At 39.6% G+C, this 26,633-nt stretch overlaps 1 protein-coding gene across 7 annotated transcripts in view; it reads right to left on the minus strand.

Moving 5' to 3' along the window:
- nhsl1b (NHS-like 1b) overlaps positions 1-26,633 on the minus strand; it is an 81,843-nt gene that overhangs the window by 25,167 nt on the left and 30,043 nt on the right. For 2 of the 7 annotated variants that reach the window (XM_023953323.2, XM_023953321.2), the window contains exon 1: positions 20,271-21,369. The exons of 2 other annotated variants lie outside the window; for them this stretch is intronic. In XM_023953323.2, coding sequence (XP_023809091.1) covers positions 20,271-20,493 — 223 coding nt within the window. In that variant the 5' untranslated portion in view covers positions 20,494-21,369. Of the gene's footprint in view, positions 1-9,847; positions 10,751-14,877; positions 15,022-20,270; positions 21,370-26,633 lie in introns of those variants that run through there. 3 more of the 7 variants (XM_023953326.2, XM_023953320.2, XM_078942982.1) reach the window with 3 other exon arrangements.

The following is a 26,633-nucleotide window of genomic DNA, read 5'->3' on the forward strand; positions in this document are numbered from 1 at the left end:
GACCAAAAAAATAGACCCAACTTTCTTTTCCGTTTCTGTTGACTCATCAAATGGAAGCTTCTGGGTAACTTCAAAAAATCGTTAAAAAAGCATTTGTCAGTCACTGATTCTGCATGTTCTTCCACTTAAAAAGATGATAGAGCTCTGTAATGTTCATCATAGCTACAACTCAGAATTTAAAATAAGAATCCACTTCAATACTTCAAAAAGGCTTGAGAAATTGGACTCTCTTTACAGCAGCATGTGAAGTCAGGGTGAGTCCCAGCATGCCGTGCACCTACTTACACATCCCAAACACGATCAGAGCTCTTTGCATGTGTTCTTTCAAGAGCGTGCAGGTGCATGAAGCCTTGATGTGGTGAGAACAATCCTGTAAAATCTTCAAACGTGTTTCTTTTCTTCACACAATGCTAATGCAGGGGGGGGGGGGGGGGGGAATAGACGTGAACAAAGGCATAAACACTTTGAAAATGCATCATGTGATGTGGCTGAAACTGAGATGCAAGGCAGTGAAAGAGCAACAGGAAATCATAGAATCACAGGGTGGAAACGTCAGAGAGGGGATGCAGGGATGCAATACGACATCCACAAAAACCCCTAGGTTTAATCAAAATCGTGGTAACACACAGATTTAAAGAGGCACAAATGCTAAAGTCCAGCAGGATGGGCGGCCTTGCCTGATTTACTCTCCTGCAGCACCCTCTCCACAAAATGTCTGACATTTAACCCTAAATTAAAAAAAAGTTGGTTGAGACTAAATAGATCTCCTGCAAAAAAAAATCTTAACTTTAGAGCAAAAGATGCTTCAAAAAAAGATGCCAAGAGGGCAAAATACGACTTGACTGAAGAAAGAAACTTTAGTGGGTCACGTCAAAATAACTTTTTAAAATGTGCACGCCTTCAATGCTGAGGCTTAACTGCTCTGCGCCCACAAAAGAGCCGATTTATATGGATGGTCTTTTGAAGGAGGTGGCAGTTTAGTGGCTAACGTCACATTTTATGCCCTCTTTAAAGTGGGATTTGTAGCAAACACTTGATGTTCTCCATGGAGACACAGTTTTAAATCTATTGCAAACGGATGCCACCGGCCGGTCTGCTCAATGAAGCTGTTCAACCAAACCCCACTTGTGCTTGGAAACAGTTTGCATGCTTAGGATTTTCCCTCTCAAGAGTTTTAAGGCTACGAAATTTAGTGCATTTTCCCTCAGACCAACATTTGCAATCAGAAGAAGTGAAAAAACTAGAAAACAGAGGAGTTAAAGTCAGCTTTTTGTGTTTGTAAAATATGTCGGTGCAGTAAAGAGGTAAAGGCCTCGAATATAATTATTGGAGGTTACCGGTGAGCTAAATCAACAGTTTTCTGTGGGTCTTTAAAAGATTCCCTTTCTTCCATGTTCTACACATCATCAGGATTAAGGTGGGGCACAAGACTGACAAGATCTGAAAACCGACTCCCCACAAATAAAAAAAATAAAAAAAAGGCTCCCTCGATCCTGGAACTGTAACCCGAGGACCGACCCCCGCCCGCCTGCAGAGCACACTGGGATCCATTAGCATCCAGCCACTTCGTCTCCACTCACATTGACCCCCAGCCCCTCTGGTTCTCAGTGGTCCCTCCTAGGAGCAGACATATCAATGACCACTTGTGTTTACGAGGAGAAAGTAAATATGAGCCATTTTCCACCTCAGAATCCACGCAAGATGTGTATTCATGCCACATTTGTCTGGATTCAGACAACCAGTGCATCTGATAGCTCCGCTATGAGCTTCAACCCTACGAATGAATGCTTTTAAAAACCAAACAAACACTCTTTAGCCATTTTAAAGGTGTTTAAACACGTGTGGTTCATGCAGGCACGCTCACACCTCTCTCTTTGCACGTCCAAACACTGCGATGGCTGCCAGCCAGCCTCTCTGACCTACATTTCAACAGCAGGTTTGTCTGCTCGTCTCCCCTCAGGGACTCTGTGAGAGCGCCTTTCCTCCTTCATAGCATCACACAATCATTAAAGCTATTCTGTCATTACATTTACATCCAAACGCCATAACTCTGTCCTCATTAACACAGATCCAATCAATGCAACATAAAAAGCAATTCACAATTTATCTGAAAGAACAATGCTGGAAAAAAAGACACCAATGGGTTTTTTATTGGTCCAAACACAATCTTAACCTAACTTCTGTATTTTTCTGTTTAATGAATTGTAAGATGTTCTCACAGATTACTTAAATTTAGAAAACATGCCGTATTTTTTAAAGTATACTTTTTCACAGTTTTTCCAGGGGTGCAACATATACTCAGAAGTGACCTGTATGCAAATTTTTTATAACATATACAGCTTATCCCACACATGACAGGAGCGTCTGGTTTATGTACACTTTTTTGGACAAACGTTGAGTATTGAATTTGAAGCGCGTCGAAAAACCAGGCAGTGAAAGCAAATTTGACACGTGAATCGCAAGTGCTACTTATACTTCGGAGGGATTTTTATTAAATTTTTTTCTTCTTCATTATGCATTTTATGGCTCCTGCAACTTATACTCCAGTGCGACCTATACGCTGGAAAACTGTTCTTTTTTTTTTTTTTTTTTACTCCAACCATGAATAATGCGGGAATTAAAGGGAAAATGAACAAACTGAGCTACCGTATTTTCCGGACTATAAGTCGCCCTTTTTTTCATAGTTTGGCAAGGGGTGCGACTTATACTCCGCAGCGACTTATATTAGAAATAAATTGAAATAAATACATTGTTAACCCTCCTGTTATGTTCATTTGTGAGGAACAGAGATGATGTTCCTGGCTAAATTTGATGTATGAGGTATGTTAAGTGTTAAGAGTATGTTAAGTGACTCAGAGAATCAGCAAACCTTTTTTTACAGTAAGATCTTGAAGGCTAACAACATAATATTCTATTTTCCAATGATTTCATAGATTCAGAAATGCAATAAAAATGACAACTGTTTCTACAAATACAGGATGAAAACAGAGTATTAGTTGGCCAATGATGCTTCATGAAAAGAATAAATAAATAAGCTTGAGAAAAAATTACTGTGAAATTATTAGATAAACAGTCTGCTATGATTGTGTCATATAAGGTTGTGAAAGTTAAAATGCGACTTATAGTCCAGTGCGACTTATCTGTGTTTTTTTCTACTTTATAATGCATTTTTGGGCAGGTGCGACTTATACTCCGGTGCGACTTATAGTCCGGAAAATACGGTACTTTAGGTTGAGTGCCTCCAGGAGCAGAAAAGCATTAAGCCACCTATAGACATCTAAGTTACAGACAGAAAAAAACTATTTTAACCAATGTTACACAACCCAAGGGTTTAAGCAAATCAGCTGAAATGTGGAATGAGCCATTTTCTTCTATACAGTATTTAAACCCACAGACCCACTTCTCTGCTCTGCTTTTTCCTGCAGTATCAGGCTGATTATGATGTTTAAGGGGAGAAAGTTGGATTGCAAAAAAATATCATTGAATCTAAGAGCAATAAGAGACACGCCCCACTGATCAATGGTTACAAATTTCGGAAGCAAAGCAGACGATCAGTCTCGCCTGGGGAGGGGGACGACTGGAGGGATGGAGACTGAATCGGATGCAAGCGTTGGTGGCTGCTATCGACTGCTGTTGTCAACTAGTTATTTTACAATGCATTACTAATTTTAGCTGCAAATCCTCTCTAAACAGACTCTAAACAAACAGACAAATAATACATTTAGTGTGGAGAGCACATGAGAACATTTCAGGGGCTGGAGCTGTTTGGTTCAGGCCAGTGATCATTTCTAACCTATGGAAACATCAATCAAGAAAAAGTTAGAAAATGTTTCAAAGGCAAACGCAGAGTCAGTTTTTTTCTGGGGAGTCCTTTTTTGGGGGGAAATGTTTAAGTAGTTCGATCTCTAACAGAGCAGAATGTTGTGGGTTCATTTTCTCTCCAATGGACCAGAAAGGTGGAGAGTTTAGCTTCGAGACGTAGCCAAAGTTAGCTTTTGCCGGGAGTTCAGAGGAATAGTTACTAGAAAGATTAGTCCATTCTCAAAAGTGCATTGTGAACGAACACAGAACCAAATGAAGGCTAAGGCTTTTTGTCTATTTTACTATCCGGATCGCATTGTGTTTTCCTTTTGTAAACTCCTGCGACTCCCTAAATGAAAAAAAAAATGGAATGGATAGGATAAAATTTACATTTCACGTAATAAGGTTTTGAATGAACCTCAACTTTCTCAGATTCTTTCTTTGGATTGGTTCTTGACACAAAGCAGATCAGGTCTGCACAATATATCGCAAATTTATCGTTACTGCAATATCAAGCTGTGCAATTTGCATATCACAAAAGACGCGAATTAATTATGCTAAAACAATCTTATGGATACTTGAAGTATTTATTTATATCCCTTTATGTATTTGACCAATCGAATGGACTCCTTTACATCATAGACCACGATCGGATGGAGCCCTTTTATGTTAGATGTTCGTCTCCAATGTAGATGTGGGTCATTTGGTGTGTAATTTTTGAACTCTTGCAGTGAAATGAAAATTGTGTTTTTGGTTGTTTTGCTCTATGTTCATGTACCGCAAGATATATCGTCATCGCAATATAAATCCCGAACATCGCATTTTGCAAGTTTTCGTCATATCATGCAGCCCCCAAGCAAATGTTAGTTAACCTCAGACAGTACTGCCATGTATAACTTTGATCTGTCCGACTCTTTGAGCTTCTCCATCTGCCAACATGGATATGTGGTTGAGATAATGTCAAACTTGATTGCACAATGACCATCGGATCAAACCCTAATTGCAGCTTTTGTCAGGACTTTACAAACGAATGTTTGAACAATACTAGACAGTGATAAACGACACCATGCAGATGGCTCATCTAATTTCACATTGAATGAGAACAGATAAAATTCGTTGAAAAATGTGTCAGTTTTATTCATGTTCCACTTGACTGACAGTAATCCCAGAGTGTCATAAGTAAAGGTCATAGTTTGCTGTAGATGAACGTCATTTATAAAAAAATCTCCATGTAAAAACTGTTAATTTCTATTTAAAGGTAACTGAGAAAGAGGTTTGTACTTTGAGGGAGACCATCCATTTGTTAGACTAGACTCTTCCAACCATAATCCCATGTTTAGACCTCGTCTGGGAAAAAAACATGACCCCCAAATCTACTTAGCCCTGCTTTCCCTCCATCTATGCCCTCATCAATCCTTCCTTCTATAAAAAAACAGCAGCCCCCCTCCTTCTCACCGTCTATCACCCCTCATGTCCCATCTGGGCATGAATGGGTAGAGGGATGGAGGCTTTAATAGAGAGAGCAGGCCCCCCCTCTGACACAATGGCTTCTTCTAATGGGCCTCGAGGGAAACTAGTATATTTCCCTTATCACATTTTCCCAAACATTAATCCAAATTAAATTCTGGTGATGTCCACTGGGTCGTTTTCAGGTAACCAATGTGTTGATAGTGAGTTGAAGACACTTGATGTTTTTCTGGATTTTTTCCTCAAATCTATGTAAAAATCTATGTAAAATGTGTAAAAATAAATAAATTCTGAAACCTTTAATTATTTTATTCTAACCCAACTTTATTGTTCAAATAGATAAAATAATTAAACAAGGCAACATTCAGCTTTTGCTCTCTTCTGCCACCTAGTGGTGAACATGAGAAACAAATCACATCCTGACATTTGAAAATTATTCATTAAAAATTGGCAGCAACACATTTTTCTCCATTAGGAAAAGGTCATGCCCCCCCCATGTGGATTCAGCGGGAGTCTTCAATTTTCCATTATCTACAACCCAATTCCCTCTAAGCAGAAAGACTCTTAAAAACTTGTTGCCATGGTGAGGAAGACAACTCAGTAACAAGACAGATTTAAGGAGGTTCTTAAAACCACTTTCTCCCCCAGTCTGCTTCACTTTCTCTTTTTTATTAATATTTTTGGGACTTGACCTTTTTTTTTGGAGGTTTGGATGGCCTTCAGGGGATTATCGACACCTCCAGCTGATTGGAGCAAAATTGGGGGCCAGAGACGAAGAGAACTGAACCTGAAATAAAAGATTAGTCCCACTTTGATAAAAATCATGTTTTTAACATGTTCTTGTGGCATGATGGAGGACATATATAAAGAAAATAAAGCTTAGAATGGCATTTTTGAGTGTTTCTTTAGTTAAATCATTGTGAAATAGGAGCAGACGCAAAAAATGCTACTGGAAAAAGTGTGTAAGTCACTACTGCAAGCCAGAAGCTCCCTACTCCTCTCCATGCTGATGCATCCACCTTTGTTTTCCTCGTCTGAGATGGTAACTGGTTCAAAACTGTACAACTGGATAAGCTTTAATATTGCTCGCCATTTTTATTTGTTTGGGGTTGTGAGGGGCTGTAAGCTAGTGGAAGAGCGCGTAACAAATGGATGATGGGAATGGGGCAGGCTTACTCCACATACTCACCCACAACTCAGAGGCAGATTTCTAATAAACTCCTGCCGCTCTACTGAAACTATGTCCAAAAGATGATCCAGGTTTTTTGATTTTGGCTAAAAATGGCATAATCATAATTAAAAGATCGATCTAAAGATGATCGGAGTAGTACTTAAAAGAAAATAGAACATATTAAACACTGATTTCTGTACTTACATTAATGCATAAGTCATTGCTTATTCTGTGTAAAAGAGCTAGTAAAAAAGGGTTTGCAGGAGACTTAGTCCTCTTTGTGAACCATACAAAGAAACTGTGAGCAAACGGGGAGAAGGAGGTCAACAGGACAAACAAGGCTGCAAATCGCAGAGGAGACAAGTAAACGCAGCATGAGTGGAAGGAAAATAGGCTCCCCTCTTGCAGCAGCTTTCATTAAAAACAAGCTGAAGGAAGTCTGCTCAGCTTGGAGTGCTTAGAAATACCTCAATCAACACCAAACTCATTTAAATATTCTGTTACTTGTGTAATGTTTGCTGCGGAACTTTTTTCAGGAAGCCAAAAAGATAAAATGTCAGTGAAGAAATGCATTTTATCTCCGAATTCGACCTCTTCCACAATCTGGGTGCTCCACAGTGCAGTGTGTTGACTTCACCACTAGGGGTCTCCCTATGCCAACTGATACGGATATGCACAAACAAAAAGGCGAACAATTTAAGGATTTAAGTCCAACCAATCACTATTTCATGTCAGACCCTCAATATTAGACATTTCTAAGAGTAGCATCATGCAGACTTCAATGATCATCTGATTATATCCTGATGCAGCAATCAATGTTGCTGCACTCATAAGGGTGAGGGGCTCTTCCTTCAATCACCTCCTCCACTCCGTTCAATCATTCCCGTCATCCTCTTCCTCTTTTTTAATCACTTCCAGTGTCCCAAAGTGAAAAGAACAGCTGAGACCCGATCGAGTTAATCAATTCAAGCTTGTTTACACTCGTTCTTAGTACAAAACTGTTTGAAATTCACTTCATTTTAGGGAAGAGTTTAAGAGGCCTTCATCTAAATTAGTTCAGACAAGGGTAAAACATGTTGACAATTATCTGGTTTTATAAGTATAAAAATAATTTATAACTTTCTTGAACTGAAAATGCAGAAAAATAAAGGAAGACATACATTTCTTTGTTTGACTGCTTTATATGAGATTGGATGAAAAATTGGTAAAAATACAAAGTATGTAAATACGTTGCTGACTTTTTTTCACTTAAAATCACTTTTATTAGAAGACTTTGCTTCATTTTTCAATTGCTACTATCCATTATTTGTTAGTTTATCAGACTTTCAGTTATTTGGTCTCTAACCCGCCATTACTAAAGTGTTCAGCAAGTCATAAGGTGAGGAAAATAAGAAAGAAGTCAAGTTTTAATAACATAGGATGCATCAACATGCGCAATACAGAAAATGTATATGAATGTGTTTTTTTTGTTCTCCGTTTGCTGGAAACTGAAAACAACGTTAGCTGCATGTCTAACTGTCAGCTATAATTCACTGTTTTTAAAACATACTTGATGGATTTTTGGGTCACAGTTTTGTTTTGGTCCGATATACAATTTGTGTATAAATTCAGAAACATCCTTTTTAATTTTGTTTTACAAAAAAGTAAAAAGGAAGAGAAACCTTTCACAGTTGTCTTGCACTATGCTTGGTGTAATGAAATAAAACTAATGATAATAGCTCCCTAACCTGCACCTTCCCTACCTGATAGACAAATTCATCTAAGAAAAGTTAGAGAGTGAAGGCAGAAAATTGAATGCTGACGAGTCTACTTAGAACAAAAAAAAAGCAGAATATCAATTTTACAGTTGAGTGACTCTAACCGACCCCTGACCCCTGAAGGTGTGTGTCATTGGCCTGCGTGTCAATCTCTGCCCCACTGTGCTTTAAACTGATAATCAGCCTCATGCTGTCGATATCTTTACCCGTCTGAAATATGATTTTGCACCTGTAACCCCAAAAGACGACGAAGATGTGAGGCCGAGGTCAACCCCCCACTCCCAGCTTCCACAGAGCTAAGTGACATTACCCTAACTGGGTTTCAGCAGCCCCCCCACCCCCCCCCCCCCCCACCCCCATCCCCATAAATGCAGTCGATCCATTTCAATTGGCCTCATCCAGTAACTCTCCAAGGCCAGCCACCCTCAGGTGTTCCCCCCCTGGGAGCAGTTGGCTTGGATTGGCCGACAGCTGAACTTGCCTATACCCACTAAGGGATTATGGGGGATCCGGTTGAACACCTGCTCCACTTTTTAAGCTGGGACGAGACGGCGGTTAGAGAGTAAAATCAAGGTAAGATCACAGCTAAGCCCTGCAAAGTTCCAAAACGCCTCAGAGAGTAAGGTGAACCGTTGATGTCAACAAAACCAGACGCACAAAGAGTACAAGAAGCACGGCAAGGGAGCAAGAACACACAAAAGACGAATCAGCCAAACTTTAAACGGAGGGTTTTGTTCCATAGAAGCCTCGTTTGCTCAGCGATCCATGAACACAGACTAATTCAAGCTCCAGATCAGAGACAATACTGTACCAACAGCAGCGACATCTTGAGCTGTCACTGCGCATTAGCCAAAGAAGTCGTAAGACGGGCCAAGATGGGTCATTTGACTGAAAACTGCTGCTCCACATGCAGCAATTCTGCTTGAAAAAAGCATAATTCAGACAAACTTGAAAGGAAATAAGTAGAGAAAGTAAAACTGGGACAAGAAAAGAAGTTCAGAGGGATTCAAACTGTAGTTAAGAGTTATTTGTTAGAGCATAAAAACAGCAAACAAAGGAAGTCTGACCACAGGTCAAAGCCATTCCTTTCAGTTTGTCTTTTACACCGTCTTTCTTCCACTTAATGGCTCCTTTATATAGAATCGAAGGTGAAAGTGGGTCACCTCCATAACTCAAGCAGCATCAGCTCCGTCACCCCCAGACTTTCAGCCTTCCCCTGCAGGCCTGCTCATCACCTTCAGCTCCTGCAGTGGAGGCAGGGTGCTCAGATTTGTGACAAATGTGTAAAGCACAGCCTGGTAGACTTAAAGTCTAAACTCATGCAGCTGGAAAGTCGCATGAAAAAAGTTTTCTTAAGCCAAAGAGGTCTGAGGTCACAAATCTGGCATTTATCCGTGCACACAGATGAAGGCTGGGCTCCACTTCATGTGTCCGGCGTCTCTGGCATTTAGACTAGATGTAGATTTATTTACCACAAACAGTTCAGGCGACTTAAGGACACTGGGAGGAAGCAGCTTGTTGCTTAGCCAAGACAAATACAGATCACCTGTGCAGCAGAACAGCAATGTGTCACTAAGTCTCCTAATTCGTCCTAACAGAGGCTGCTGTTGTTGTTTTTTTAAATCTACAACACAAATAGTGACGTTTTTACCTTTCCCATCCTGACAACTTTGTGTTTTCCTCTGTAAGTCATCGGCCGCGGGTCCCAGCAGAGGTTTGGGAGTCCAGAGCGAGTCCGGCTTCTGGTGCACTTTCGACACAGAGAGCAGCCGCCTGCGCAGGCCCCCCTCCGGTCTGCACGGGTTGGAACTGGGGAGGGCCTGAACCTGGAGTTTGTTCCCCATCTCGCATCTGGGCTTGAAGGAGCAAAGAGTTTTGTTCTGGCCAGAGGGGTCCTCATAGCAGGCGCCGTGCCAGCAACTGACCGCCGGCTCCGAGGAGAGGCAGTGCATGTATGTGATCATCCTGGCTAAGAGCTAAACCCCCACCACCTGCCCTCCCCGGCTCTGCACGGGACCCTCAACTCCCCTCCTCCTCCTGCAGCTCCCCTCTCAGGACCCTCAGCTTGAGGTAACAGGATGAAGAGAGGCAAACCTCCCCCCGTACTCTCAAACCTTCAATAGGCTTTGCCCTCTATTACCGAGAAGACAGGGTGGAGGTTTGGTGGTCTGTGCAACCCACACGAGACCCTATCCCCCCCCTCTGTCTCCTCCTACTGTTTTTGTCTTTCCTTTCTCAGGGGAAGGTTGGAATTGATTTGCCTAACAAAGGAGGAATACGCTCAGCTTTCAACTCTTAGATTAAATTCCAGAAAATGTATTTTTTTGTAGCAAAAATCCATTTTCAAAATACCGCATGGCTGTTTTTTTTAAAAAGAAATCCTCAACAGAAGGAGAATCAACAAACCACAGAAAAGTCCCTGAACGCTCCAATAGAGTTAGAGTAAAAAACTGTTTTCCTTTTGACTGTTTTTCTGTCCTCACTGATGACAACTACAAAAAAAAAAAGAAGGCCACGAGCATCTCCTTCAAATCACAAAATCAAAACTTGTGCAAATGAAGCCTTCGCTCCCCTTGCATCCACATGGCTTCTCCTGATGGCTCCACCTCCTTCCCTCCTCTGCACCTAAATGCTGCTTTTCTAATCTGTAAACCCAGATTATCCAGCCCCCTGCCTCTGTTTGAGACAAGACGCAAACCACAGATGGACGCCGGGCTTCAGTGTAAGTTCATCAACTCCATCTGACAAATGTGTTGAAGTTTCAGGAGGTCAGGTGCATCGAGTGTCAGCAGATTAGCTCAGATGACGCAAAGTCAAGATGCATGAAGGATCTGGTCTGATGAAGGTCTGGTGTTGAAAGCTAAAATAGTTTAGGATGAAGAGCCGCAGCACATCTTACCCAAAATATATGGTAGGAAAAAAAAGTATATTTTTAGAATCAAGAAAAATAAAACTTATAAATGTCTCCCTCTAGTGGTGAATCTCATCACTGTCAAAAAGAAAATGCAGAGGGGGGAAGGAAATCTTTTGTCTGTGAAGGTGCACAAGTGAAATGATGCAGAAAAATCTGAACTGCAACCACGGTAGGATTAAGGAAGTGCAAAAACATAATTGAAGTCACACAATCTAATCATCTTTAATCTATTCTTAAAGCGTTCCCAGTGGTCTTTTATTTATGATTGTGCTGTTTTTAGTGAAAGTCAAAAAGCCTGTTTTCTAGAAAATATTTTTTTGCAGAGCAGCAGCAGTTCACTAGAAATTCACCTTCTAGTTGTGGGCGGGACTGCTGGCACAGAGTAAGCCTGCCTACTTCCTATCATCCATTTGTTTACACACTCTCCCGCTACCTCAGAGCCCCAAACCCAACATTACAGGTGCAACGAAAATGGCGGGCAAGTAGATGCATCGGCATGGATCACCATGCATCGGCAACTTTTTCCAACAGCATTTTTTCATCTGCTCCTGATTCATAATAATTTGAATAAATTAATACTCAGAAATGCATTTTCAGTCTTAATTTTCTTTATGCATGTCCTCCATCATCAGAAAAATACCACAAGACAAATAACAAAAATACGATTTTCCTCGAAATCCTGTCTTTAATTTGTTTAGAAGAAAAACGTTCCTTAAGCAAAAGAAAAAAAAGTCACTTGTGCTTAAATGGGAGTGTTGCATAAAACTAAATTAGAGCCAGCACTGTGTTAAAGCTCTAAAGCTGGCATTTCCCTAACAGTTTCAAGCCAAAATAAATGGTGTAAAACTGAAAATCTGGTGGCCTGCTTGCACAAAAAACCTCCTGCAACATTTGGTAACGGCGAGTGGTTATCCTCCCCAAAGCCTCAGCAGGAAACTGCAGAGCAAAATCATCCGTTTCAAACGGTTATCATCATTTCTGCGGCATGGTGAGGCAGCCAACACGCAAGCTGATTAGAAAAACCACAGCGGGTGCAATCCCATGCACAACTCACAAAAAGCAGGGAGAAAAAGTCAGCCAAAAAGACTCTGGCTGCATCCAAAACTGCACTTAACGCTGTTTTGTTGCCCTCAATCCAAAACGGCATAAATTTAGCAGATCATTGAGGTCAGAGCAGAACCAGGCAGAGAGGATCTTCATCATACATTCAGTCCAGTTCTTGTAAATGCCAATTAACAGAGCCTTGCTTTTGCAAACCGGGACACTCTGTGTATGTTTACATAAATAAATGTCCTTGTGTTTAAGAACTAATTAGTGTTTATGCGTGTGTGTGCATCCAAAGGGGGGAAGAGGAAGGCTTCAGCAGAGAAACAATGGTTACCAAGGAGACGAGCAAGTCTGAATGGCCTAAGAAGAGCACCTGCATGCTGAGTTAGTCCTCCGACTGGGGAAGTCATCCACTCGCCTATTGTCCTCTCAGACCCACAACTAAACTTTTCCACACTGGCCTGGGAAACATCTTTTCTACGCGGCATCTTTTCCGTCCACACGCAGAGTGGGACCTCATTAGTGACACAAACATCTTCCCGAAGGTTCTGCAGAAAGCTTTTGTCGTGCAAACCAGTTTTTCAACAAGACAAAGGGTCCGCTGGAGTCCCGGGCGGTCTTTTCAAAGACAACTGGAACTTTAGCATCTATTGTTTACGGATGAAAAGCAAACTCTTGAGGGATTTGATATTTCCATGAGCGTCCCTTCATTTAAGCTCCATACACCCGGTCATTCTGAACTACACGTTTCATCTATTACAGCACTGATAATTGCAGAATTGCATTGAATTGGTTTTAATAATGAGAATCCTATGTTGTAAAAATGGCCAAATCTCTCTAATCTGAAATGTAACCAGTTCATGAAAAGACTTTCTTGATATCAAAGAGCATAAAATACATCTAATCGATGTAACTCCTCCCTCCTGCTCTCCTCAGAGACAGCCTGCCTCGTTTGATGGAAGAGCATCCATCATTACCAGAACCCACCAGGCCAGAGGGCGGGTACCAGGTCAGCAGGTCTCAGACTCTGTAGACTCACAGCTCAGGTGCTTCTGAAGGTCCATCATGCTGAGAGTTCAAACAGGTCAACAAGATGAGGCACTAAAGGAGGAAGCAAGCTCCAATCAGGACTTTTGAGTCCCTAAAGCTCCAGTGAACATACCATTCCTGCTGAAGATTTCAGGAAACATCTGAGCTCATGGCCAGTTATGAAGGCAGTGGGTTTAACTTCAAGATATGAGGAACAGTTTAGACATTTGTTGTTAATTTAAAATGTTTTTTTAATAAACCAATAACAACAATAGCTGTTTAAAAAGGAAAGTAAAAAATGAAAACTGTGATTGTGTAGGACATCAAAAAGCAGCAAATAAAACAAAATCTATGGAAAAATTACTCATTTGGGATTGTATATTTTTAAAAATATATAAATATTTTTGTGTTCTGTGATTTTAAATAAAACTAAAACAATTTTTAAGCTCAGCAAAATTAAAATATTCAAATATCTTCATAAACAGGACTTTAAAAATATGTCTTTAAGTGACTAGAGGCTGAGCAAAACTTTAACTAAATCCAAAAACTGATGAACTCTTTGCAACACTTGTGTGACATAAATCCTAATCTTCACCAACATGTAAGAACTTCTTAAAATCTTGAACCTGTTAAAAAAACAAAAACAATCTTAGCAGCATCGGGGTCTCCGATAATCTGTCCAAACATCTCCTCTGACAGTCGGAGCATCCAAAAAAAAACCCTTATGTAATAAATCCTGTCTCGATCTGGCTCACACGCTCATATGAGGCTTTGCAGAAAAGCTCGGTTTTGGTGATGGAAGCAGGGGACCGAACTGAAATGAGTCTGGACAGAGGAGAGGGGCGGGGGTTCTTCTAATCACAACACGAGTCGACTGAGTGTTCGCTCTGTGATGTGCATGTTTCAGTCGGATGACAGGATGTAACGTGCCGAGTATTTGGGTCAGTGTGTTAAATGTTTCCAAGCTGAAAACAAACACCTAAAGACGTTGTAAACCTTGTGGCATGAAAATGATGAGGTACCACGTTCTTGCAGACATACAACATCTGTTTGAGTTCATTTACCAAATCAGAGTAACTTCATCCAGCAGGAGAAAAAGAAAAAAAATGTTTCACAGGATAAGAAGTCATTTCTGAGATAAAGTTTTAGTTCCGGCACATTTAGATGACTTACTCAGCACCTAAACAAGGTTAAATGACCTCATACTCTGATAAAAACAGCTGTGTTATTCCCAAACTTGCAAAAATGAAAAATATCATTTTGCACAAATGAGAACGCTGAAAGTTGCGACTTCATTTCCAGCTGATCCATAAGGTAGGAGCCAACACATGGCTTCAGCTGTCCGGCTTCAGCAGCTGTTACCTCAACAGAACCGCAGGAAAAGCACCACTCGCCGGAAAGTGAAGTGCTCTGAAGCATTAAGCTGCAAATAATCACCGTTTCCTTGAAGCCGAGGGAGGAGGGATCAAAACAGCAGGCAGAGAAAAGGAGGATCAAAGTCAGTGAACCTGAATGATTTAGACAGAAGACACGAGGAACAAAGGAGGAACTTCTCAAAGTCTCCAAAAATGGAGGGATCACTTTGGAGGAAAGTCTAGAAGAAGCTGCATGAAAGAGATGGAGTTTAACTTTTCTTTGTCTAAGAAAGTCAAGTTCAACCCCCAAACCAATCCACACACACACAGGCTTACCTTTCAGACAAAACATGGCTGTCTGCGTATTTCCACGGTCAAATCCAACTCTTCACTCCCGCTCCTCCACTTCCTCGCGGTCATCTCCCTTAGCTTCCCTCAGATCCTGACCCATGCACTCCTCTCTCCATCTCCCTGTCTCCCCCCAACCTCACACACAAAACAGAGAGGAAAGCCAACACTACAGGAAATCTCCCCAAGCCCCCCCCCCCCCCCCTTCCCCTCTGACTCAGTGTCCACCTCCCTCCTTTTAGACTCCTCCCCCTTTCAGCTCTTCATTTCTTCACAAAAACCTTCATTGGGTTCATCTGTGAGTCCTCTTTAGTTGTTTTTTTTTCTGCAGTTTGACACTCATAAATAAAAGTATCCAGCGCAGCATGAGGACCGCAGAGTCAGCAGTCCCCAATGAGACGGGGGCCCCCCAGCACGAGACCCACCCATTGTGCTCTTATCAAATGTAATTGCTTTGATCCTCACAATTCAACCGCGTGTTATCAGACGGGATGACAGGCTGGCCGTGTTCCTGCTTCACCTGCGGAGAGCCGCACAAAGCAGAAACGGCGTGAAGGCAAAAACACACCAGGAATAAATTCATCAAAAAACAAATTCCCCATACATATAACATATGTATGTTGTGAAGAGATTTTGATCCAAACTTGTAGCAAAAAACAGAAGTGATGGACATCAGATGAGGTCACATGACCAATTTGATTCCAAAACTCTGTTGTGTTTCTTGTTTATTTATTCATTTGCATGGGGAAACATTTAACTTCTGGGATGAAGCCTCTTTGAAAATGTAAGAAGCTGGAGCCAGGTGCAGTTAACCATGTAACCACTAGGGGGCTTGCTGAACCTAATGCCTTGTTCACAACTGCGCTTACGGTGGGATCAGAGCAGTCTGCATGGAAAAAATGGAAAAACCTGTACAGAACACCCAGGCGAGCCACATGAAATTTCAAAAAACGTAGGGCGCTCGGTCAGCTTGTAGAACTAATTGTTCAGACAATCAGAATCAAAAAGCCCTAGAGGATACTTAATGAACTGCTGCTGAAGCCATTTTCATTTACCAACCTGCTTCAACATGGAAGTCAAACTCTTGCCCCTTGGTAAGCACCAGCAAATAAAGGCAGACTGCTGAATAAAGATTCATTTTTGAGCCAATGCTGTCACGCAGGAGCAGCACAGGCTGTTGTAACGTGCAAAGCAAGCAGCAGGCATCTGCGGCTGAGCGGAGCGCCATAAAAAAAACACACAACTGGAAATAATTCACAAGTAAAACCACACAAATCCCACACTTAACCAACCTTACCAGAGTATTAAATCCCATCTCTCCAAACCACGTCTTTAACTGGAGGCTACTTTGCTTGTAATGGCTTTAATTTCAACCTTATCCAAAAACCTCCAGGCTCAGGCGCAACACTTTGAGGTCAACCCAAACCGGCACTCTTCAAACCAGAAGGGGGATTTTCTTCACTCATACAATAAAGCAAGTTAGGATTATAGGTACTTACACCTTCTGGGATGAGTTTTATTATAAGTTACTATGAGTATAATTTATTTTACTTCTTAGTGACACTGTTTCTTTTTTTTTTTGTGTGAAGACATCCATGCAAAACCGCTTTCACTCAGTGTGAGATCCTGCCATTTAAACACGTATAATTACCTCAATTATATGATAGAGAGGAAAATTATACACATTTCAGAGCATTTTTGTTGAAATTACTGTTAGCACGTTCATTGTAATGAGCAGTAAAAGTAAATCTCTGCCAGACCTCACACGTTTTTATATTCCTGCTGCAGCTCCATCAGTGCTTTCCATCAAGTGCTTCTGGACACCGTTTGCTCTTAATTTCTATTCAGTTTATGCAGCATCCAATTTCTCATGTGATTTAAGTATTTTACGGGAAAACAAATTTTATCTTCGGATCAAAACATCAACAGAGGCTCTGAATCACTTAAAAGGGGGCCCCCGCATTAGTCACCTATCTAAGAGTTCTTCGGTGCACTGCACATCCTCTGCACGGTGTCATTGTGCGCTCTGTCAGTGAAAGATAAGGACAATGAAACGGGCAGATAAAAGCCAACAAATCTACCCTGTGGACTATAAAAGCCTGCCAGGCCTCTCAGGTGAAACTGGTTTCTCAGTAAAACTAATACAATATGAGAAAAAAAAAATCCCTGATTGGATCTGAGCAGAAAAATGACACCGTCGTACTGTGTGCTGCAGTTTTTAAGCCGCTGGATTGTTGGGTAAACAGTATTGTATCCTATCAAAATAAACCCACTTCCTTTATCCCCTATCAAGCTCCAATCCTGTTCAGCAGGTAGGACCTTTTTTTTCCCCTGTGTCATGTGTCATATTATCGCAAAAAGGGTTTTTACAGAACTAAATTTAGAATCTTTGATGAAAAAACTTAGTATATTATCTGCAGATTTGCTTTTTTTATGTATTTCTATGTTTTGTCTTAATTTATTTTCAAATAATTAGGTTTTTTTAAACATTAAAAAGAGAACATTGATGAGCAAAACCATTTATGCTAAATATTTTAACACATGTGAAGAAATAAAATAAACCTATAAGTAAATGTAAGAATATAAATGTATAAACTTGAAAATTAGTTTAATTCTTTTATGCAGTTGGTTTAACTCTGACAAAGAGTTTTTTTTTCCCTAAAATACAATTAAAATTTTAAAAAATGTTTATAGTTTTTAACATGTATTTTATTTACAAGTCCCATACATTGAAATATTGATAGATTGCTTTTTTGCATTTTATCAATATATACGTGTGGGGAGCCAGTTTAGCTCGTGCTGGTTTGCGGCGCCTTCCGTCCGTGAAACCCAGGTTCGACTCCGGGCTGCTCCCTGTTCCCTTCTCTACCTCTGCCGGTTCCAAGCCCGGTTTGAGAAGGTTGCGTCAGGAAGGGCATCCGGCGTAAAACATTGCCAAATTTACCATGCGACTCGTTCGCTGTGGCGACCCCTGATGGGAGAAGCCGAAAGTGGAAGAAGAGATCAATATATACGTGTGCTGACACAAAACATCTGAATTTTTATTTATTTTAAAGCATTTAGGATACAGTTCAATCAGCTGATTTAGACCAAAAAAAAAAAAACGCTTTCCCAAAAACCACTACAGCATCATTTACACGTAGACAAAACTAGACCTAAAAACTGTCCTAGACATTTATAAAGTTTCTAGTGTGATTCATCATAAAGTTAGCATTTATGCAATGTTAGGTGTGCGTGTGCATTTATGGCGTTTGCTCATGTCCTCGGCATTCTGCCATATCCCCAGATTTCCCTGTCTGGGTTTTAATGAGACCCTGCTGGTTAATACATGTCATCTCTTCCCTTGAGCAAATCATCATCATCTGCTAATCTGGATTTATGCATGGACCACGATGACACGGAGAGCTGTTAGGAGTTGGGAAAGGTCTCCAAAACACCCAAAAAAAAGTCCTGTTAAGCAAGGGTTAAGCCGCGTATGAATCCTCTGGAAAGTCATTCCATTCTTTGTCAAACTTTCAAAACTCTGCACGTTCTTGTTTCGGCTTCTGTTTTACTAAGATGTGCTGAATATTTGGGTCAATTTTCTGCTGCTTTTGCATGTGTGGCTTGTTTCAAATGCCACATTTACATACTGTAGGTCCCTCAAAAAACTCCCAAATATCGACTAAAGCCCACTAATCCTCCAATCTCCCAACTTTCATGTTAACAGAAATCTCGTGCGCCAAAGATTTAAAATCAGTATTGGAGGGTTTTTTTGGGATAAATATGTAATTCAGAAAGAGGCTTTTCCAATGTTCTAATATTTGCATATAAGCATGCAATCAAAATGAGTATCTGAGTATATGAAAAAATTACAAGCTTGCTAATAAAGCTTAATAACATCTCAAACAAATATCCATGTTTTAGGTGAAACCAGAAAATCAAACCACAAGATTTTTATGAAAAGTCAAATCAAGCTAGCAGAGATGACAGCAGTTTTTAAATCCAGACTGTCCTTTACCACATTATTTATTCCTAGTGACCAACAAATGGAAGAGTAAACCATGCTCAGTCATAGTCACGTTCCCATGACGACGGAGTAAAATTAAGTTGGAGTTTGTGGAAAAATTGCAGGTTTTGGATCTCCAGGAGCTTATTTCAGTTCTATATTTACACCCAGGCAGTGAGCGTGTCTGCTTATGTGTCCTCCTCTGCGTCCTGGCATTGCAGGAACGCCAGCGCCAGATGTTATAAATACTTGGGGTTAAAAGAAGAAACTTATAAGATGTTTCCTCTGTGAGCAGAAGTTTATGCGAGCAGAGAATAAAATATACTGACCTGTCTGTGACACAAGAACTGGCTATAAAAAGACACGCAGTGTACAACCAACACAAAAACAATAGGAAATGTCTCTTCATTCATACATTCAGGTCTGCATAAGCAAATCTCCGTGTACATAGGAAAAGTACACTTAAAAATTGTGTTGCCCTACAAAAGCTCTTATAATCAACGATGGATAAAAGTTACAAATGACACAAGCGTTTCACAAAAGTTTGAAAAGATGAGTGACTAAGATAAATATTCCAACTTCTCCAGTGAAACATTTGAATTGCCGTATTTTTCGGACTATAAGTCGCTCCAGAGTATAAGTCGCACCGTTTGCCGAACTATGCAAAAAAACGTGACTTATGCTGCAAAAAATATGGTATATACAACAATATGATGTTGACACACAGAAGCATATAAAGTCTTCATTGTAACTCATTGTGTTACAAAACTAAAGTCTCACTTAAGAAACATTTCAGACGCTCAGATAATTCAAGTTATGTGCTTCCTTATGTTTTTTAGATATGAGCAGTTTTGGAATAAAAAACATTGTTTTCATTCCAGTAAAGCAAAAGCAGATGTAGTTGGAAAATAATTTCTGCGCATATAATCAGTTGAAACTATCGATGCCAGTAAGGGTCAAAGTTAACAAGCCAGTGTTGTTGCCATGGCGTAGCATCTGTATCTTTTTCCATTATCAGCTGAGCAAAGATTACTGATACCACTGATCCAATAAAAGGGGAATTTTCTGGATTAAACAGAGAACAGAATAAAGCAGAGATGTACATCTTACCTAAAGAAAGACGTCCAAATAAATTATGTGATAAAGTTTTCAGTGATAAGACAAGCACACCCTGAGCCTGGCACAGTTTGCATTTGTGCCCGCCTGTGACTTCATAAACAAAGCGGCCTTTGATCGGCTACAATGAGCTTCCGTTGTAGCAAGCAGGAAATCCAGGAACGAGAGGCAATAAAGAAGTTGGAATTTTGCTTGTGCATGTACTGAAGTCCCCTTACAGGATCCATCCCTGTGGTTGATTACAACAGCTTTGTGTGTGTGCAGCTTCTCCTCTCACCCATTTTGTGTTGAGGCTTGTACACCCAGCTATCGTCGTCCCCATCTCTGTCTGAGCCTTCGAGGTGAGCGCTCGAGGGGCTAGGAACGTGAAGCTCGTGTTGGCTCCGGAAGATCCGTCTCCTGTGCTCGGACAGCGAGGACAAGCTGAGCCAGCTGAAAGCCCGCGACAGGCCTGCTGGTCTCTCCCTGTGGAAGGATGCAGATCTCCTGCCTCCTTTCATCCTCGTCCAAGAAAACAGTCCAACACTACCGGACTTTTCAGGGCTTTTTCGGTTTTATCAAAAATCCTCAAACACTACCCCCTTTTGGTGTAGAAATGGAAACTAAGTTTGAAGTTCATAGGAATCCACACATTGGAAGCACTCTTTAAGAATCCAAACATGATCCGAAAAGCTTTTAATCCAACAGAAAGTAAAACTTAGTTATTTTAGTTTCCTTTGCTCCAACATTGCGACAGAAACTCAGCATCAAACGTCCTCAGGTCATCCATGTAAAAATCTAGACTTTAAATCATTTTGGTGTATAGTCAAGTGTGTTTTCCAACGTCAAAAGGTTAACCGTTTAGAATTTAAGTTCTGCTTCTATTCTCCAAATAGAAAAAGTCTTAGCCATGGCACTCCAGCATGTTTACATCCATGCGTGCTCTTGGGTGCCGTTATCCCCACTCGTTGGCTCATGCCGTGACATGCGACCCTACAGTTCCACAGGGTTAAAGGTCCGTGAGATTTCAGGTCATTTCCCTGCCTAATGAAGGCGGTTGCATGCTCCAAAACACACTCACGTGGGCCGAACAGAGAAACTTCCTGGTTAGCTCCTTTGTATTCCACTGCCTCCTGTTTTTTCCTTCCAGCGTTGTTTTTCCACTAAAGAAGTGGAAGAGGCAGCGCCGCTAAAATAAATATTATCAACAGGTGCTGACAGCCAGCTGGAGCAGGTGATCGGAGCAAGAAACGAGCAAGAATGAGGAAGACAAAAACCAAAGCTGCTGTTTTAGAAGAATAAAAGAGAAATGGTTTGTAGGTGAGGATCTCCTTCATTCCCCTTTGGTGGCTCCTCCAGACTGCAAATGTGTGACTACAAGAGTTGTCAATTTGTGCGAGGAGTTCAGGGTTAGAATTACAGCCAACCCTTCAATACTCAGCGCTGAAATTTGAGCCAGCCCATCCCTTCTTCCTTGTTCCATGGCTCTGTTTTCTTATGTTAGCCACGCCTCATTTCCACCTTCCCTCCTTTCTCACCTCCCTCGTTTTTGTTTCCCTCCATGTTAACCCACAGCCCCTCGGGCAGTTTTGCTCCTACCATATTCCCTGTTGACAGTTTGCTCCCCTATGAGTCATGTTTACTCACAAGTTCCCTTTAAAACCTCAAGCTTCGTGTTTACATGACGCAGAAATTCTTCTTAATGTGTAGTAACATCAGTTTTTTTTATCTATTGATTGCACAAGCTAAAACATGTTCAAAAAATCTTAGTGATAAAGGTGCCAAAAAAAAACACATTTATTCATGAATGAGGTGCAGAAAATTATTTAAAGCAAAAAAGTTACCCAGTAGAGTATTTTCTGACAAACTGTAAAAAAAATAATAATAATAATTAGGCAAAATTTCCTAAAATCTGGTTACTGTGGGAAAGTTAGTGCATGGAGGCCCTGCGGTACAACAGCAAAGACTTTACTTAGGTTATTGTGGGGGGTGGAGTTTTCCCACCCAAGTGTAACTGTGAAGGGTGTGTGTGACCACCGAGGTGTGACAAAAAACTGTCTACAGATCCCAGCAAACCCGCTCTCAGATTTCCACCTGCACAGTCTTGATCAAAAATAAATATTTGTCTCTGGCTGTAGATCCATGAATGAAGCCGGATCCCGTATTTGAGTAAACGCAACCGACAAGTTCTTATTTTCTATTTCCTTCCCTTTGCTGAGGATTGTCCTGCTGAAGCTGCAGACATGAACAGAAAGCTGCACATTCATAGGAACATTAACATGATGACACATGAGGACACGGCCCTTTAATAATTAACCTGCACTGCTGTTTATGTCGAGCAAAAACTCAAAGACCCATTGTAAGGAAATAAAAACATTAAAAAAACATGGACGTGAAAGCACAGGGGAAGCTCTAGATGTGGAAATGATTTCATCTCAGAACTTAAGACATTTATCATTAAAAAAGGCAAAAGTGACCCCCCCACCTCATATTCATTTCGTGGTCTGATCCCACAGATAATAATCAATATAAATATTTGGACATCTGCAGCAGAGGTCTACCAAAGCTGGACCACTTTCTACTGCCAACAGTCAGAATATATAAAAAACAAGCATAAAAACTTGACTTTAGTTTTATTTTTTAATTCTCATTTTATAATCAGACCTTCAACTAAATTCAAGTTTTTAAACGTTTAAATGAGGAGCTTTAACTACTAAAGAATGTACTTATCAATGTAAAGTCAAAATCAATAACCTCACTGAATCTTTTATGCAATACGTTTTTATTTTGCTCTCCTAAAATGTAGACTTTTTTTCCAATAGATGTACAACAGGCCTGCACAATAAATTGCACATTTATCGTTATCAAACTGTGCAATACGCATATCACAAATATGACATATTACGGTAGCTTGAAGTATTTAATGAATCAATTAAATCCCTTTATGCATTTGACCAATCGGGTGGACCCCTTTGATATTAGACGCTCACCTCCTATAGACAAGGGTCATTTGGAGTGTAATTTAAGTTATGTTGACTTTTATTTAAATTAAACTGTTGCAGTGAAATGGAAATGATGTATTTAGATGTTTTGCCATTTTCTCATCATCGCAATATTGATCACCAATATCACGAGGTTTCCTCATTTGTGCAGCCCTAATTTAAAACTTTATTCTAGTAAAATATAGACTTTTTTTTTTCTCAGAATCTGATTACTTTTTTATTTTACGACTTTATGTTCATTCATAAACTTTTTCCTTAATGGTGGCCTGAATACCAGATTGTATGTTTAAAAATAGAAATTTAACAAAAAAATTAATAGGAATTCATCTGAAATGTGGATCAAATCAACCCAGTTTCATCAGCCCAAGACAGGTTAGCTGGGGTTTTAAATAAATCATTTTATACTTTTTTTGGATCAAACAAAATACGTATTGGTACATAAATTAACTTCATATCAAGAGCCTGATATTGGTAAGCATCATGATATTTTATATGAGATCTGCAACATTAGAAAACAAAAGAAATTTAGCTAAAAATAGAATTTATAAAGAAAGGAGTAAAAAAAAAAAAAAAGCAGAACATGGCTTTTAAAATAAAATAGTTGCACAGGCAATATACATAATGTATCATATCCTGCTTTTATTTAAAAAAAAAAAAAAAAAGAATTAAATGAACAAGGAAGCTGCAGCCTTTAATCCTGACATGAAGGCTGTTAGCAGGACAGTATGATGGAAGAAAGCATGTTCAGCATAATATTTTCATAGAGATGATCTTGATTTTATCTGCTCGGCTCTAATTGCCAGAGCTTCACGGTGAGAAGATAAAAATACTAAACAAGCTCTAGGTTAGGCATGAGATGCAGGTCAAGAGAACCCGTTTCTGGCATTCATCCCAACGGAGAAGAAAAAGCACAAACCGCCCTAAAACGTCAAAGGCGGAGCTACCTGGTGGTTTAGGCGAAATTACATGAAATCAGAGAAGAATGGGGGGAAATCTGAGGAACAAGACGGACAGGGCATGTAATTTGAAGCTGATTAGTTGACATTAACGATTCAATGACATTTCTCACACAGATGGTGAAAATAAAGAACAAATAAAAAGAGAAAAAACTCAACTGATCATCACGAAAACCACGTAATTCAACTAAGCATGAAAGCTTCATGCTAAATTAAATTTTCTATTTCTGTGTCAAAAATGGCCAGCTCTGATCAGCTCTTGAGCTACCAGTATTTTAAAAGAATTCCCAGTCGTCTTTTAATCATAATTATGCAATTTTTAGCCTAAATAAAAAAAGGTATAGTTTCTAAAGAGTGCCAGTAGTCTATAGAAATTCACCTCTGAGGTTTGATTTTGTCTTGTATGGGTAGTAAAAGAGCTAAAAAAATAAAGAAATGCAAGAATCAATTTCATATCAGTAATTTTATCTTCTGTTTCAAGAGGAAAACAGGTCAAATATTCAGTTAAGATGTTTTTGGTGATAATTTATTAATTTCTTTTTAGTTTAAAACACAATGAAATGTATAAATAAAATAGGATTTTTTACATTATCTGTATGTAATTACAGTAAACTTTTAAGCATAATTATGCCATTTTTAGCCCAAATAAAACGACGCATAGTTTCTAAAGAGTGCCGGTAGTCTATAGAAATTCACCTCTGATGTTTGGGTGGAACCACTGGCTTGTTGAAAAGCAGGGAGCTTGTTTTTTCGATGTCACAATTACGCTCTTTTTCAAACAGCATTTTTCTGCGTCTGATTCGCAAGGATTTATATAAATCGTTTTGAGCTTTATTTTCTTTATGTCCTCCATCTTCAGAAAAATGCCACAAGAAAGGTCATTTTGATAGAAATGGATCTTTACGTTTGATACTGATTACTGAACTATTTTGATTCAGAAATTTTTAACACATTACAGCCTTAATAAAGTTCAAGCAATATTAAATAATTTGGTTTATGTAAAATTTGCTGCCTTTACCAGCCAATGATATTTTTTGGGTATCAAAAGTTGGAATTGAATGAAAACTATTCTTTCCATATGAAATAGTCTTGAGTTTGTGCTTTAAAAATATTGTACTTTATACCCAACCCTAAAACTAAACACCACAAAGTCCCAAAAACCCTCTCCGAGTGGAGATCGGATAACCTGGCAACCCAATCCTACAAGAGAGGCCGACCGCACCTGACACTGATCCAGCCTGACCAGACATGGCGAGCAACCACCTGTAAATCACAAGTAGGTCACAAACACACAGGGGTATAACTGTCCTCCTCACACAGACACTTTGGCGATGTTTGTTCTGTACTGAGCTGCTTCAGGGAGTAACAGACCTTTACGAGGAAGAGGAGGAACTTGTTCCTAGATAGGTAAACGTGTTTTCTATGTGTGTGAATGTCGGCTAAACAAGCAGAAACATGTACTTAGTTTTGTCATTCTTTACTGAAAATGGCACGTTGTGTTCCTGACGGACAACAGCTGCTCAGGAGATGAGAAATGACATTGAGCTGAAACACAACCATATTACCGTGAATAGGTTAGTAAATAGGATAAGTCTTTCATTCGTAATGTGATGGTTCTGATGTAAATAAATTTGGAGAAATGTCCTTAATGACTCTTTCAATTAAACTCTATTGGGAAAAAGGTTTGGCATCATTTCTTCCAGTCATTTATTTGTCCCCATAACTTTCTGAGTAAAATAAATCAACAGTATTTGTGTAATTCTTTTTGAACCACGAGTTCTACATGTGACCTTGCAGTCTCAAACTAAACTTTGAACAATTTTATTTTATTACTTGTGCCACTTGACTTAAGCCACATAAATAATGAGAAACGCAGGTTCGATTGAAAATCCCAGAGGATCCAAAGTATTATTACCACCGATAATTACATCAATTTTAAGGTTTTAAGCACCAGAAAATGAAAACTGTGCTATTTTTCTTGAAACTTGTGAGTATTGATAATGCTATTTTCAAATAACTTGCTGGTTAAGAAAAAACAAAACAATCTCTCAAATTAAAGCACTGTATTTGATTTCAGTAAAAAAAATGTGAAAAATAAAATGCTAAATTACATTAAAGGCAATAAACTCAAAAAATGGATGCCTGTAGTTTCGTCCAAAATAAAGGCAATCGTTTTTTTTAATGTTTTCTTTATTTATGAACATAAATGCACATATGAGCAGTTTCGTTACGAGGGTGTTAACTAAACTTATGATTGTATGAATTATTTATGAATTCCTATAATAAATGTATTGACCAATTATGTTACGAATTATTATATAGACTTTATTTTTCTATTTATTTGACAAGGACAAAGCATATCTGCCAATGCACCTGTTGGGTAAAAGGCTGTTTTTACTCTGTAGTCCCTGGACATGTAGTAAATGCATCTCCCTGAAAAAAAGTGACAAAAAGACAACATAAACATGAATATATAAATTAATATGTGTGAGTTACTCAGTAAGTTCCAAAAGGTTCAGGACACACATACAGCGCCCCCTGCTGATCATGACCTCTCAAGCCTGATTAGAAAACTTTTACCTATTTATTCTGGCTTAATACATTTTTAATTAATTTGTAAATCTGACCATAGCATGAAAATATTTTTTCCAGGTTAGGTATGAAATGGTTACCGTTTGTCTTTGTGCTGTAGTGAGTCACTAC

Source organism: Oryzias latipes, chromosome 24 (assembly GCF_053564925.1).
Source record: "Oryzias latipes strain Hd-rR chromosome 24, Olatipes_Hd-rR_3.1".
NCBI classification, from domain to species: domain Eukaryota; kingdom Metazoa; phylum Chordata; class Actinopteri; order Beloniformes; family Adrianichthyidae; genus Oryzias; species Oryzias latipes.